We start from the raw sequence: 16,941 nt of genomic DNA on the forward strand, positions 1-16,941 counted from the left end.
AAACGGCAGGCATTTAACGGCCCACATCACATGCAGACAGAGTACAAACAAAAGCTGAGATGGGGCTACCCAGGGAGCCAATGTGATAAAATTGCCTCTCTGCCACATCTATATCAGAGCTGGATTACGTTACTGCTAACCCAACATTTCCTACTGCTGCTGCACTTCACATTAAAAGCACTCAACTGGCTTTTATTGTGAAGAAATCGCAGAAAACGCAAAGTATTTGTTACTGAGGATGGCGCTGACTGTGCTCGTGGACAACAAAGGGGGCTGAATTGCCCAGGAGGAGGGCAGATCTTTCCCATGATCCCCCCAACTACTCACATGCGGGTAGTAGTCCATGACCAGCAGGTACTCTGTGCGTCCCTCTGGGCCTGTCCGCTCGTCTGCAGCCACGAACCGGGCGATGTTGTCGTGTTCCAGTAGCGGCAGCCGGTAGATGGAGCATTCATTGAGGAAGTTCTGGCGGTTGGCTGCGGTGAACACCTTCACAGCCACGGGCCGCTCATCCAGAGAGCCACAATAGACAGCGCCGTATCTGCCACGCCCAATCAGCTGAAAGAGGGAAAGGTGGTGGGATAAGAAAAAACTATTTATAGACTTTCTTTTGTGTGCGATTCTAAACCTTTAGCTCTCACTTGTCTAACAAGAAACAAAAAAAAGAAATGATAATTCTTGTTGTGCTTCTTTGAAATGTCACAAAAATACTAGATAAGACAGGATACAGAGAGACAAATCCAAAGAGGCAAAATAAAAGAAACACATGAAGAGAGGTACCAAACACAAACAAAGACAGCTAGGCAGGCAGAAGGAGGACAGGAAATAAACTAGATTACAGGCGAGCAGCAGAGTTAAATGGTTAAAATGGCCCAAAGTCAGTTCCAAATCATTCAATTAGTTTCCTGAATTAGCCAGAGCACAGGATGCCATTAAGGTCCAACCATTCTGCTTTAAAAGTCGACTGCATGGGAAGAAGAATGACTTCAGGAGTGCATTTATTTCTGTGTGATTTCCACCTCCACCTCTGCTTAAAAATATCCTGTGAAAGCAGTGGACTATGTTTTGTCTGTGAATACAGGTCCCTGCCCCCCCCTCTCTGCAATGAGTCTGATGTGAAAGAACATGTGTCTGCATTTGATAATGCACAAGGACAGCGTTCAGAATTCAACTCCTGCCTGAAAAGATATCTCTCTCTCACTCTGGTCTGAAATACATTAAATAGATGAAGAAGAAAAGAAAAAGGGACGGGGGAAAACATCACTCATGTTGTTGGATCATTATGTTCAGTACTGATTGGCTGGCTGTCTTTCGGTTTTGTCAAGATGCACAGCAGAAGCATAATTTTCTGAGACAGCTTCCACAACACACTGAAAACATCATACCACTCCTTTTGCTTTAGTCAATTTACTAGAAATAATTCACAGTTAATATGACTGCGGACCATTTTTAAAAGCATACCACAGAGTATTTGATTTCTAAAAGGGCAGTTTCTTTCTTTCAGATTGGAAACTAGCTCAAGACGAACAACTGAGTGCTTGGTTCTTGTTTTCTTATTAACGTTATCACTGTGTGGTAAAGCAGCTGACAAAACGCTGGTCTGGTGCATTGTAGACACCTAAAAATGCACAAAAACACCAGCACCATCCTTTAAAAGCGAGCATGTAGCTGTTTGTCACAATGATGATGTTTTTTTCCCCCAACCCTTTTCTCATAAATAAGTCCAATCTGATGATGGGTCATGCTGACTTTGCACTCACCACTTCCATTCAGGACACACAACAATATCAGAGCACGCAGCGTGAGAGTACGAAAGCTTTCAAAAAATATATAATATATAATATAAGTGAATGCAGAAATAAGCTCCTTGATTAGCTATGACAGACAACTGCATAGGAATCTACTTTCCAGCAGTCTAATTGTTTGCACTCGCCAGTTAGTTTACCTGTGCGAGGTTGAAAGACGCAAAGAAATTACATGAGGGATGACGAAAGCTTTCAGAAAAGTTCAATTTTGCTACGTCTCCTGAGGCTGGGTTTATTCAGTAGCGGCATCGGTTTCTCCTGCTCGACTTTTAATCTCTTATTCCTGCTTATATTGTCATTGTGGCTAAATATCACCCAGACTCTATTGACTTCCTATCACAATATAAGTTCTCCGACTTCCATATCAGGTTTACAGGATCCTGTGTCAGCGTAAGCAAAATCCTATTTTTGTGTGCCCTGACGTGTCACTTAATGCGTCCTGCCGTGATCGGATGATAAAGGTCACACTGAAACGACAAATGTAACCGTAAACCTTGATGTATTTTTTGGTTTATTTTTGTCTCTATGCCTTTGGTTTCTAGTTTCTTTTTCTAATTCTCATTTCCCTCCCTCCTTTATGCACACACACACACACTACCTGTGTGTAGAGATGTTAAAGCCAGTGAGAACGCTACATGTCTGAACCAATGATACAAGCTTTCATCTTCTAAAAAAACAGGCGAGCAGTAATCCACAGGATTCTGGGTTTAAAAGATGTAGTGAGCCACGCTGTTTAAGAACTATATGCCAGTGTGGAACTGTAGCAGTAATAATTGATAAGTCCAATTCCTGTACAAACAATTTATTATCATTGCTGTACTAGTCCCCTTTGGATAAGAATCTGTAAAAAGGATGTCCCGAGCTGTTATCACCCTAATAATCATCTTTCAGAGCAAAGAGAAAGTTAAGAGCCATATAAATAAACAAAAAGAAATACAATATAAATGTTGAGGATTTTCAAACAGAATTAAAAATAAAAAAGGTTATAGTGTGTGAAAAAAGACAAAAGGTATTACAAGTCTGAGCCTGTCCAGACAGAGACAGATGGACTAAGGGTCCACTGTGTGCACTGACCTCCAGGAGTTTCAGATTGTCTAGGTCCAGAGAGCTCTCAGAGCCAGCAGCCTCCATCATATTCAGGTTGTGAAGGCCTTGCTTACCATCTCCTGTGAACAGAAGCACCCACACAAACACACATACAGAGCTCAGAATTCAGAAAATTGCAAAACATGTAGATGCATTTAAACAAAAGATCAGCCCTGATTCCATTTATTAAATTCATTGAACTTTTACCAAAAACATTTAAACGGCCTTGAATAATGAATGTTCTCTGCTCTTCCTCACAGCGTGGTGCCATGGTAACTCACCGTGCATCATGCGGTACCCAAAGAAAGCAGCTACAGCAAGCACGGCCAGCACGGACACTGTTGCCAGGGTGATAATTACTGTCTCTTCGTAGCGCAGCGTGCGAGAGTCTACAAGAAGGGGGTTGGGGTTGGGGGTGGGGGGGGGTGGGGGGACACATCAATAACAAAAACACAAATCAAACTGTGACCTTTATACGGGTAGAGCAAATTGCTGAAACAAAACTCGGGCCTTTGATTTGCGAGCAGGAAGTCAGAAGAAGGCCATGTACCACAGCTGATATCAATACACTGAATTTATGAGTTTATTAGGTACACCTGTCCAGTCTGATGCAATCCACTACAGTAGATCTACAGTACTGCCTTGTGTTGATTCAACTCAGTCTATAATGTTGGTATAAATATTCATATTGGATCCCCACTAGTATCCCCACTCCGTAAACCTTTTTTCCCCCTCCCGCCTGTAGCAGGCGTCATCACAGACAAGGAAGAGGGCGCCTGCCAGTAATAAACATGGACGTAAAGAATGCAGTGTATGTACTTTGGGGTTTATCAGCTTTACATAAGCTTTACTAGTAAGGAAATGCACTACAGTTGTTAGACCTCAAGGATATATACACACTATGTGTTTTGGCGAGTAACACTGAATGTAAACATTACTTTTGTTTACAAGAGGCCGACACAGGGCAATATTAATTCTCACAGTGAGCCACACCATAAAGCTTTCTGGCTCTGTCTGTGCATATGTTGTTACTGAACAATTCTTTCCTCGTCGGGCTCCAGAGTGCGACCAATTTGGCTAAATAATACTTGAACGCACCAAAATTCTGACTGTGAAACGAGTCACTTCGCCGGGGTTTTGATGCTCAAAAGAAAGTATGCACCATTTTATAGCCGCTTGTTTGGCTGCTAGTAAAACTGGCTTCAAAGCATGGAGCACTTCCTGGGAGCTTGGAGGAAACGCGATGCAGGCAACCAGTCACAGTTGTTGCGCTCTGCGTCACAGACGAACATAGAACAAACATTTACCTATAGATGTTTACAATCTGTTTACAATCATTTACATAACTATCACTGTGAAAGGTAAATGACAGAAGGTTAGAACATACTGTTATGGTGCTAAAAGTGCTGTAGAAAACTTTGGTGCACCTACATTTTGTGGTGGTGTTGCTGTGACTTTCTGCATTTTATTTTTCTATTTTATATTGTGCAAATAAAAACATTTTGAGGTCAGGGGCTTTCGGTATTATCCCATACTGCTGCTGTTCAGGTAAAAACTCCAGAAGCGCACTGCAGTTAAAACTTGTCTATGAAACATATTTTCTGTGTGAGTGCAAGACTCTGAATAGAATAGCAAGTGGGCATACGGGATGTTTACCTTCTCAAATAGCAGGTCAATAATTGTAGACAAAACAGGCAAACATACAAACATTACAGTATCTTGGGTATTCACGTATGTGTGTTTGCGGACGATCAGGCATGCCACGAAGTGCACGAAGGAAAAGGGAAGGGGGGAAAAAATCAATTTAGCCAAACAACCATGAAGAATGGTCAACAGACTGGAAAGCAGTGCAGGAGAAGAGGAACAGAGGATGTGTGGGAAGTGAATGGAGAAAGCGACAGGAAGAAAATATGTAAAAACACAGAGCTCACTAAAGAGCTGGTCAGATGAATTTGGTTACAGTGGCAGGCAGAGGCAGTTAGCTGAGGTGGCTGCAGTTTCAGCCGTCTGGCATTTGTGATTAATGAAACTGCATCAGCTATAAGTGCTACTCTCGAGACAACCATACACACACACACACACACCCCCTTAAATAAACCAACACTTGCCTTGCTCTACTCTATATTCTGCAGAAATACAGTATGGCAGTCCAGAGCAGCTGCCCGGATACACACTCTCCTGCATCCCTTACATCGGTCAACACACCGGTGCTGCCTTGGGAGACCAGCTTTATCAATAATTGATGGCTTTGAGAGCCTAAGGGCGGCTTTGACTGACAAACTAGCATGAGCATGCATGCACAAAAACGCATACACATATGGAGGTTGACAAGGCTCCCCTCAAATGCCAAGGTCACGGAGTTCATAATCAACAAGAGGATTGCAAAGGAAGCGATCTGACAAACACAGACGCACATACTGACACACACCAAAAACCGGTTTAAAATCTCTGTAATAAGTGTGACATTGTTTTTTATATCACCAACAAAATCATCAGATACTCCCAGTGGTAGAAAGTATATAAGCACATTTAGACAAGTACAGTACTTAAATAAAAATACAAGTACATCAAAATTGTACTTGAGTATTTCCATTTTGTGCTGTTTACATAGGCTAATGTACTTTTTACTCTACTGCATTTATATGACAGCCACAGTATAGTTAGTAGTTACTTACAGATTCAGATTAATACAAAATATAATCAATTAATCATTTGTGTCATATTATTATTATTATAGATTACGCAACTCAACATTTACCAGCTACAACTTAAAAAGTGATGTTTACACATTAATACATCAATAATCACTATCAGATTATACAAGTCTGCATAATGAGTACTTTTTTAAGTATGTTTTGACATGAATACTTTTGAATGCAGTATTATCACTTGGAGCTGAGTTTTTCTACACTGCGGTATTGCTACTTGTACCCGTGATTGCTCTTGGCTTACGATCACTCAGACAGCTTCAACTGACTGAAACCATTTCCTGCTTCTAGTAATCCTGGCATAAATCTGCCCAGACATGTCAGAAATCACCAACCTAGCAAAAACAGAAACAGGATTTTAAGTCACAATACAACTCAAACTAGAACATCGCTGATTACTCAAACGTCCTTCCAACGCCAAATGGCGTATTTTCTCCCAACTTTCTCCGGTTCTTTGTCTCGTGGGCTGCCTACTCACTGGAACAGTCACCGCCACGCCCGCAGACAGACAGATACAGCAGACGCCTCGTAATCCGTGGAATGCAGAGAGACGGCATGGATGGGAGAGTGTGAGTGTTTGTGTTTACGTGTGGGCAGGAGAGATGATGAGCCGCCACCGCCGCCATCCCCCCTTCCCTCCTCCTCCTCCTACCTATTATACACATTGCTTTCACAGTTAAGCCTTGAGAGGAAAGAACAATTAACAATACATCTGTTTGCTTTGTTTGGCACCTTACTAAGAACACGCCGACAACTTAACTTAAAGAAAAACACACACAAAACAGATGAGCATTGATACAAACAGAATTCAATAGCAACCACTTTCACAGCCCTTTAGTGGATATAATCTATACCAGCTCTCAGTGAGGACACTGAATATGCTACAAAGCGTGTCCATTATGAACCTTACAACTGTGAACTGCAATCAGGAAGCTCTTTTCTAAGCCGTGTGGTTGAATAATGAAGCAGGAGGAGGAGGAGAGAGAAAGTAGTTTCTAAGTAGGTGTAGGTTCGACAGCACTGATGATATCAAACATCCTTCTATTCTGTTCTGTTAATAGCTTTGTGTTTCCGAACTGTGTGGGCCTGCATTTGCTTTCTCGCTTTCTTTTTTTTGTAGTCAGTTTCATTCACCCCCCCCCCCCACCCCCGCCTACTACACCCAATTGTATAAGCGATGATTGAAAACGTGGCAGAAAAGTTAGATTCACTTTGGTACAAGAAATTACTTCATATAAGCTTAACAAAAAGGGCGCCTGAGTCAATTTATCTGTCTGAAAACAAAAAAACAGATAATGTAACGCCATCTAAAATTAATTCAGGCAGTCTCAATCCAAAATAGATTTCCAATAAGAAATCACAGCTACCTTTCTCAACACAATACAATTCCTCTTGGAGTATATCTGGGCAGTTGAACTGGAAAATGACCAGCACAAAAGTCAATACTAAAACCATAGTAAGCGTAGGCCGAGATCTGGCTTTGACTCTATCTGGCTGACTTGCCATTGTCTAGTTAGTTGACCACCGCTATATAAAAGGAAGATGCACCATGGCTGGAAAGACTCGCAGAAAAACAAGTGACTGATAAGCTGTGTACACAGTGCACACGTGTGTCCTTACAGATGGGCTGTGCAGTGGTGGGGCTGGGCGGCGGGAAGTCCTCCGTGAAGTTGACATTGCACATGTCGCTGCCGCAGCAGCAGAAGTGGTACGTCCCATTCTGGATCTGTGGGGGGAGGTTGGTGACCACGCAGCGGTCGTCACGGCAACCCTGGTGGTCGCCCAGGTGAGTCCAGCAACCTGACACAGGCGGATGACAGGAGAGGATGTGTCCAATTGTATTTCATAACATCAAGGGCAGTATCTCATTTTTTACATTTTATTGTTATTTATTTTGTGAGTTAGCCAAACTAAAAAATATTTCTTTTGGTTGTTACCTTGTAAAAATGAAAACTCAATCCAAGGTTTGAGTTGCATTAAAAGAAATGTGTGTACTTGAATTTTAGGGCTACAACTAACCATTATTATCATTGCCAAGTTCTCTGAAGATTTTCTGAATGAGTCATTCAGTCTACAAACTGTGAAATACTGCCATCACAATTTAAAAGCCTAAGGTGATGTCATCAAATGTCTTGTTTTGTCTAACTAACTGTCCAAAGTCTTCAAAAAATTTAATTTACTGTAATGTTAAGACAAAGAAATGCCACATTTGAGAAGCTGGAATCATCAAATGTTTGATATTTTTGCTTTAAAACTGACACATGATTAACTGATTATTAAAATAATTGGTTTAAAATTTGTCTGGTATGACCAGTAGCTCATTGGTTAGTTTGTTAGTCAGTCAGTGTTAGCTGACATTAGCAAACTAAAGAGATGCTCGAGATGTTGCTTTATAAGTGCACTAAGTATGTCAGAGGTAAAATTCAAGTGTCTATGAAGAAGCTGAAGACCTGCAGACAGTGTCTCTCTGTGTCTCTTGTACCTTGTTTGACCAGTCGCACTTCGCCTGGAGGACTTTTCTCCCACAGGCCAAAACAGTGGCTGCCCTTGGCACATCGGATGGTGGTGTTCTCTGGGGAGACCCGGCCTTCACCCCCCGCCACTCTCTCCATCTCCCACTGCTGCTGCTGGTCCGTGAAGGCACACTCTCTCTCCTCGCCCTGTGCCGCTGTGAAGAGACGTGAGCAGTTGGAGCGGAGTCAAATCAAATTTCTAGCAAAACAGAGCTGCGCTTTTGCAGTAGCAACAAAGTGAATGAAACAGCGTGATGACAAGAGGCAAGCACATGAAACTCTAAGATGGAGGCCATTCGTGAGTCTGTCTTAATAAGTGTGGTGAAGAGAGAGGGAAAGAGACAGCTCAATAGCTTCATTAATTTATGCCATTTCATCGTATCTTTTTATTGATTGTGTCTCCTTCCACGAACACACTAAGGTGTTTATTGTGCACATATTGTATGAAAATCTTAGCCTTCTTCTGTAGATGAATATTTAATGTCAATCACATCCACTCACATACTTTTTAATTAAATTTAAATTATACATAAAAAAATACATAAATATACGCTTCTCATCTGCTAAACCAGCTACATAGAAAGACTAATATGGGTACTGCATCGGTCTATAGAGGAAGAATCCACAGCTGAAAAAAGACTGGTGCCTCTCACAAGGCAATAGATAGAAAACAGAAATATAATATTATACTCTTGCCTTACGGACAGAACACATACATTAAAACAAACCTCATTAAAAACTGTAAGATGAAAACACAGTGCCAAGAAAATGAACAGAAAATGAGAGGTGGATGTTCAACATAACGTTAAAACTCCCACCTCGGACCTTAGCCTATGACCAAAGTTTGTTTTCCAAGCTGGGTTTACAGAAACTTGAGGCGGCGTCTGAAACAAAATGTGTGTTTGAGTGAAAAGAAAATCCAGAACGTGTCCAGTTGTGAAACTGACAGTTTGCTTGTTAATTAGCACTGTCTGGTAGAGTGTTTACGGTGTCAGGGAGAAATAGTTTGAGCCAATGTTGGTGTGTGTTTATGTACTTTGCCTGCTTTGTGGGTAATTTCAGATAAGGGATACATGATGTGCCCGTTTGTTTCCCTTCCTTCCAGCTCCTCCCTTTCCTCCATCCGGGAAGGAGGGAGGGGGGTCTGTTACAGAGCGGTGGGGAGTGGCTGTACCCTGCCCAAGGTCAAGCTAGCCTGTGTGGGCCGAGGGTGACGCGATGTAGTGGTAGCTCTGCTGGGCACGACGCCAACTTTCCTCCTCTGCTCCCATCCACAGATAAAGCTATCAACCCTGGCCTACTGTGGGCATCGGCTGCCCCTCAACCTGTGGGCCTTTACTGCCTACTGTTCTGTGTGACTGACTGCCTACGGGGGGAAACATGGTGGGATGTGTGGGAAAGGAGTTCATACTAAGGGTTAAGTATGTGGAGGAATTTTCGTTTTGATGAGAAAAGTGAATTTCAATGAGTTGACAAAGGCAGAGCCAGGGTTAGCAGTTGGATTCCTGACGGGACCGACAATTCTGAACTTGCATGTATTTACAGAACATTAACATGCTCTGGTAAAAATTAATGTGATTATCAAACATATTATGTCATACAGATACACAAGCTATAAAAAAAACAAGGAGGAGACATAATACGCAGATATTCATTCATATTTTTGCACTTCTCTGCCTACCTGTCACTAAAGCTACTGTAGTTGCACATTGTATTGTTCTCTATAATATGAAAGGAACATTGTCTTATCTGTGGCAGAGTAAGCAGAAATTTTGTGTGTTCTCTTTATTTTCCTTTCCAGCTTCTATTATTGAAAACAAAGTATCTCAAGCTGTCCTTGCCAAGCCGCTTCAGCATTGAAAAAGGGTCAAAGTTTACTGTATGAAGGGTCAACTGACTGCACGGCATGCACTTACTTCATCGTTTGTTTCAAAACAATCTTGAAATTAACTGGGACCCAACATTTGTAGGCAGAACAGTGCATCACGTGCATTAACTGGCACTTCGTGAAACCCCTCTCCCAAACAACGATTGTCTAATCATAGCTTTCTAACCATAACTAGGTACAGTCTAGCCTTTTGGCCTTTCCAAAAACCAGAAACAGTATAAGGAATATGGTAAGTTGGTAAGTTCTCGTCCTAAACGGTGTTTATGATTTGAACAAGAATGCATAAATCTAACCTCTCTCTTGCTTGGCCAAGTATCTAAGCTAGGCCACCAAAAAGGGTTATGTTAAAATGAAATAACACTCAAATCTGACATTTGACCTTCTCATACCTATAAGGCTAAAACTACCTAACTCTACACTGCAACACAAGAACAATGTTGTTTCTTTATGTCCATGTCTTTTACATGGGTCATCACTGGGCTTTTTTTGCCTGGGAGCTGTTAGCTTTAGCCTCAGCCTGTTAGCATGATATCATGTATATAGCAATCCAGTGCGTATCTAAGCCCCCTTTCACAAGGTTTGTTTTAAATCGAGTCAGGTGGAAACAATAAAAAGTCAGCAGGAAACAAGTGTTTTCAACCAACTCATGAAGTTACTGTTAGCGAAAATTACTAGCTGGCTACAGCTAATACAATCTATTAGCAACTGTTGTCATTGTAGGTGAGCCAACTGAAAATCACTGGACGCCTGCTTCTGTTTACCACGGTCTTAAATCAAGGACCCATTGTTTAGAAACTTTCCAAGAATTTCCAGGGAAATCTGGCCCTGTTATCATTGTAAACTTTATGAACCTGTTTGATACGAGATAATATGTGAATATCGTTCACCACAAGGTCAAAGGATTTCACTCTGAATTTTGACATTTTTTATTTACCCATTGTTGTTTGGTGAAGAGACACCACATGCTATCCTTCACTGTAAAACTCAATCTCTTGTGCTTTTATTTACAAATTAGTTGACAGCACCCACTTCTAAAAAGGTACAAAGCTAACATAATTCAATTTAATTTTATTTATACAGCACCAAATCATAACAGAGGTTATCTCAGGGCACCTTTCGTGTAGAGTAGGTCTAGGCCATACTCAGAGACCCAACAATTCCCCCAGGAGCAAGCACTTGATGACAGTGGCAAAGAAAAACTCCTTTTTTAACAGGCAGAAACGTAGACTCTGGGTGGGCGGCCATGTGCCTCGACCGGATGGGTAATAACGTCTCAACAATGATCTTTTCAGCCTTGTATGTGCTTTCTTTCGAATTACCCTAACCCAGAAATCAAGGAGTGGCCGGTAGAGGTGAGGACACAAGTTGCAGAGGAGGAAATCTCAGTAAAATGAGGAGAAACATAAAGGAACACAAGGAGGAAGTGCAGAGCCAGTGACAACACCCATAGACCGTTAGATAAACAGACATTGTACACCAGGATTGGGAGAACAGAAATCCATAGAGTATCTCCAACCTTTCTCCCAAAGTTGGGTAGCTATTGTATGCTGCATTAATTATTTATATTTATTTTCTACAATTTCAACCTATGAAATTAAACCCCATAATGGGAGCAGCTAAATGCTTATGTCCTTCATTGATTTTGGGTGTGTGATTGATTTTTGCAGTTTATTGTCATAAGCGGAAGAGATTATTTAAAAAAAAATTGTTGTATTAACACAAAGCAAGAAATCAATGCCTCCACACTGCTAAGTATGTAGGTATATTGTACTCTGATTAGGACCCTACCAAATGTCACTTTTGAGGTTTTCAAATTTTATGACGTCACCACCCTAAAATAATTTTACAAAATTGAATAAAGCAATTAGATTAAATTTAATTAAATTTCCTCTCAAATACATTTATTGGATTTAGCAGCTCAATATACCAAAAAAAGTGAAGAGAGAAATAAGAGGGTTGCAGGGGATGGAGCTTAAACCAGTCACAACCAGGCTCTGCTCATTTGCAGTCTGAGCCATGTGAGCACTCCTGTAGTCAGATTTCATTGGTCTGCCTGCCGCTCTGCTTGGCTGTGGTTGGCTCTTTCACTGAATTCTGTCTCTTTGGTTGGTTGCCAATCTCTGATTGGCCATGGCAGGCTCTATCCCTGGTTCTGCTCTGTGGTGCTTGTTGCGTGATCTTGGCTTTCTATGCAGTACTGGATTGTGGGTCAGAGTATGCAGGCAAGGCCAGTGGAGTGAGGCGGATATATATATAATATATAAGAGAGAGAGAGAGAGAGAGAGAGAGAGAGAGAGAGACAGACAGACAGACAGACAGACAGACAGACAGACAGACAGACAGACAGAGAGAGACAGAGAGACAGAGAGACAGAGAGACAGAGATAGTCATTTCAAAAGGCTTCAGGAGTAGTTTTCTGCTCCAAGCCTGTTCATTGGATGACAGCGGGCACTGCTGAGTGTTTACCCATGGCCCAGTTATTTGCTAATCCCTCCCCTACCACTACCCCCCACCGCCACTAACCCTCCTCCCCCAATTGGCCTTCGGTGCACCCTCCCACCCACCTCGGACTACCCCCTTCCCCTCAGCCTCGCCGCTAAAAAACAACAGCGATCTAATCTGGCTCTCTCCTTCCTACTGCCAAGGCCCACTGGAGCGGTGCAAGACATGGCTGTCTGAGACTTGATTAAAAGTCACAGAGTGCACTGATGTGTTGGCTGTTTTCTCTCCATAACTGGTTCCGAGTTCACATCCAAGATTAGAGACAGAAACGGTGGGGTGGGGGGCAGAAAAAAAAAAAGCAGCGGAGGCTTTCTTGACTAAAGGCTGAAACGTGCTCGATGCACCCGTGCACACACCGACTCCTCTGCAGACATGCGTGCGCTGCCCGCAGCCACTGAACAAGTTGCGCTCTTGCTTGTGTTGTCATGGGGAGAACTGGCACAAAACTCCCATGTAGAGCCTTTGTACACTGCTAACTCTGTCAGTATTAGAGATGTATGCGTTTATAAACATCCGAAATGTAAAGTGGTGCAGTGTATGCCCATGTAACAGTATTTTCATTATCGCATAGGCTCAAGCTGCTACACGCCGACAGCCATCAGAAGCATGTATCAGTCGTAATCGTACCTGCTGCTGCTGTTTGGGTGCATGTTGCTGAGGTAGGACGGATGGGCTTCAGGGGTATTTGCTGACACCCCCAATTTTCCAAGTCCCCTGGTTGAGTTTAAAGATTGAGGCGGGGGGGGGGGGGGGGGGGGGGGGGGGGGGGGGCTTTAATCTGTCCCATCTGTTGCCTCGGGACTGACACCCCCCCTAAAAACACCACCAGTCTGTGTCTGTCTGGGTCTGGTACAGTTATGCTAATCCTGGGGTTTATACTAGCCTCAAAGCTTAGAGGCCACCATTATTGACCACGATGCATTTATAACCCCCCCCCCCGCCTGTTTCTCTCTGTATCTTAACTTTCCAAAATATATGATGAAAACACAGATGACAGAGTGACAAAAGTGGTGTTTACCATCACACCACGGGTGGTATTAATCTCAGATTATTTATGAACAAGCAAAAGTTTGGTTTCAGGCTGCGTCTGAATTTAGGCTTTGTATACAATAATATTTTCTTTGAACAGCCATGACAGGTTTGATGGGCTACACTCTAGCTTGACAGGCTGATTGTACCTACACGTCCACCCACTCAAGAGTCACCACTGGAGGCCTTGCGGTTGTCTGGTATGATGGGAAGTTATACCTGTTCTGTGAGAGCTAACTGGTAAAGTCCTTGCAAACGGAGTCCTAGTCTTTTTAAAAAGAGTAGAGCTGAGGCTATTAGTTGATTCATTAAGGGAAAGAAAAAATTTTTGCCAACAATTTTGATAATCATTTTAGAAATTTTTCAAGCAAAAATGCCCAAAGTTTGAGCTTCTGAATACCAAACTAAGTTTGACTTAATTTAGAAACTGTTGTCTCCGTTACATACTTTGTAATGTTACTATTGACCAATATATATTGTTCTGTCTTTTTTAAACCCCCACAAGCCATCTTCTGGTTTCCTTTGTGTAAATTTTCTGGGATGTTTCTCAGAGCAAAGGAGATTCGGTCAGAAAGCTGTACCTTTCACCAGTGATTGCTTGTAATACTGAAATGATGATCTAGTGACTGCACCTTGTTCTGTTGCTGCTACTATTATAAGCTGATGAGGATAGAAACACACGGGGGCCTAAGATAGACATGGTACACAGGGGACAACTACAAAGACACAACAATATCCAGAGATGGGGCATCCTAGCTACCAGAAAATAAAAACAAGACCAATATCACCTTAAAGCCTTGCTAACAAGTACCCTGCATTTTAGTCAAGTCAGATTTATTTAAAGTGAAAACAACATGGTCCCAGTACATTTTAGAAAATACAGAGAAACAATAAATTTAAAGCTTCTTTCCATGAAAATACAAAAAAAAAACCTTACCAAAAAGCATTTCATCCAAACTCTGAGCAACATTTCTTGCGCGCTCTAGACTTATTGTCTCTGCTGGCCAAGGAGAACGCTTCGTGTTAATCATAGGCTGTCACTCTGAGTTACCATCTCAAGACTGCACCTTTTGTTTTCTAAAACATTCACTAATTTCTCCTTTTTGCCAACTACAAGGTCTACTGAACACTGTTCTACGGTATCTCACAATGCTTTTTACTTCTGCTCAGAACTCAAACCAAAGGGTGCTAAAAGACACAAATATTGATCTTTTTCATGTAATACAGTACAAGGCTAGCTGTATTAAAGACCAAATACCCACCCCCCCACCCCTCCATCCAGCATTCATTGGTCAGTTTTTTGCTGCAGTCAGTGTCATCTCTTCTCACAAAATAGTGGACTGAGTGCAAAATATTATGGAATAAAAGTGTGCGCAGTGCCTTTCTACCCTTCAGCCTCGTCAACTGCCACCCTATTTTACTGTCAAAACTACACTGGTCCAAAGAAAGTATACACCATTATATTATCTCTATTTTTGCTTCTACACACTTGCTGCGTAATATTTTACAAACTACTATTATAATCCTTGTATTGACTTTCAGAGTGATGCTGCACCAAATCCCTAAAAGACCATAATGAACGTTGAGCACAGTAGCTTTAGAGGCAAATGGGATGTAGCATGATATTGTGTGCCACTGGGTTAGGGGCAAAACTGGTGCCACTAACTGAAATACACGCATTTTCACACCATTGATACAAACTTAGTTTCTCTACCTTGATTTGTTTTTAAGTCTCTGGCTTTCATTATAATTAGTATAAAAGCCTTTTATACATTTGCTGTAATCATTATCATAGAAATATGATTGTGATACAAGCTGGAGGCATAATTTAGGAGATGAAATGATTAGTTGCTTTAATAATTAGTCAATTGGCAAAGAAATAATGGGCAACTTTTGATAACTGGTTAATAATTTACACTATGTTTTTCTTGCTTTTCTCTGTTTTATATCTCTGCAAAATGAATATCTTTGGGTTTTTGGATTGTTGGTCGGACAAAACAGGATTTCTGAAGGCACGACCTTGGACTCACTACTTTCCGACACTTCACAGACCAAACAAGAGTGACCAAACAAATGAATCAAGAGAGTAATTGTCTGATTAAAAGAGTACTTGTAGAGTACCACTTGGCATGACTTGCCATTGCACTCCTGTAACACTGTTGAGCTGAAAATGGAGAGTTAATAAAAGAAATTGATGCACTTCCTTCTGTCTTCATGCCAGTGTTTCCCATACGTTCATTTATTTGTGGCGACCCGCCACAATATCAACGCTGACCGCCAAGGATTGATTTTTGATTCTTTTTTTTTGTCCTATTCACGCAGCACATCCTCTCGCTCTCTCTCCCTCATGACCACAGCTGCACTAATCTGAAGAATTATCGTAAACAACCAAGACGGCTGCCACTGATGTGCGACGTCCAGTTGAATCTGCTATCGTATCAATATTAAATGACCTGGACCTTTGGATTCTGCTGGCAAAAACGGCAACACATGTTGATGCTACACCATTACAACTAATCTCTGCACGTTGTAGTCTGTTTACACTGTTCCATCGGTTAGCGCTATGTCACAGGTTTCGTTGCTCTGATTGGTTGTAGGTCTATCCAAATATGCCCAGAGACATTCTGGTCTGTGCCCATTGATAAAGGCCCTGGGAAATCAAAAATAAACTGAGAAGTTCCAGACTAATTCACATTTTCCAATTGGTCCGGCTATTGAAATTATAAAACTTGGAAACCCACTTTCACGTATGCATTTAGTGACGTGCCCCTTTAACTGATAATGAAAATAATCTTTAGTTGCAGCACATAATACATGAAAGGTATTTCTCGCTCGTCTTAGCCCTTCCTTTTCTTTTGTTTTCAAAATGTCTCTGCTGCAAAGTCGTCAAGGCAAATTCCTGAGCACTTGGTATTTAAGTAATTCAGATTCATCCTCATCTTCTCCCACCAATCTTGCCAATTAAACCACTGAGTACACGCCAGGGCCTACCACAGTCCAGTCTGTACCTGACTCACCAAATTCTGTAGGCTCCAATCTGAGCTAGCCTGCACGGCAAACAGACTCACGGCCATTCAGCACGAGTGTGTAATCTCGAGCCAACAACTGTTGAGCTGCTGATGTGACCGCAGAGCCGACAACTTCAAGAGTCCCCCGTGGACGGGAGAGGCTGGAGAGAAGCGGCCTGGTTGGGGAACAGTGGGCCTGTCAACGCCACAGTATGGGGCCCACGAGACACAGCTTCAGAGTTTGGACAAGCGGAGCAAATGAGCAGTCTTTTTTATGCTATGGCATAATACTTCTACTCTAATCCTCTTTGAACCCTAAAACCTCTGCCTGAATGTGGGTTGTGGCATAGCACGCATGCGCTACAAGTTGAACTTCACTTGGCAAGAATTTGGGTCCCGATC

At 42.0% G+C, this 16,941-nt stretch overlaps 1 protein-coding gene across 2 annotated transcripts in view; it reads right to left on the reverse strand.

Annotated features, from left to right (window-relative positions):
• The window catches only part of LOC123973453 (bone morphogenetic protein receptor type-2-like), a 32,468-nt gene that overhangs the window by 12,336 nt on the left and 3,191 nt on the right, over nt 1-16,941 (reverse strand). The window contains exons 1-6 of one of the 2 annotated variants that reach the window (XM_046053507.1): nt 8,931-9,083; nt 8,082-8,267; nt 7,220-7,399; nt 3,173-3,280; nt 2,880-2,971; nt 328-558 (exon numbers count right to left, since the gene is read on the reverse strand). In XM_046053507.1, coding sequence (XP_045909463.1) covers nt 328-558; nt 2,880-2,971; nt 3,173-3,280; nt 7,220-7,399; nt 8,082-8,211 — 741 coding nt within the window. In that variant the 5' untranslated portion in view covers nt 8,212-8,267; nt 8,931-9,083. Of the gene's footprint in view, nt 1-327; nt 559-2,879; nt 2,972-3,172; nt 3,281-7,219; nt 7,400-8,081; nt 8,268-8,930; nt 9,084-16,941 lie in introns of those variants that run through there. The other variant, XM_046053497.1, reaches the window with a different exon arrangement.

Source organism: Micropterus dolomieu, linkage group LG01 (genome assembly GCF_021292245.1).
Source record: "Micropterus dolomieu isolate WLL.071019.BEF.003 ecotype Adirondacks linkage group LG01, ASM2129224v1, whole genome shotgun sequence".
NCBI classification, from domain to species: Eukaryota; Metazoa; Chordata; class Actinopteri; order Centrarchiformes; family Centrarchidae; genus Micropterus; species Micropterus dolomieu.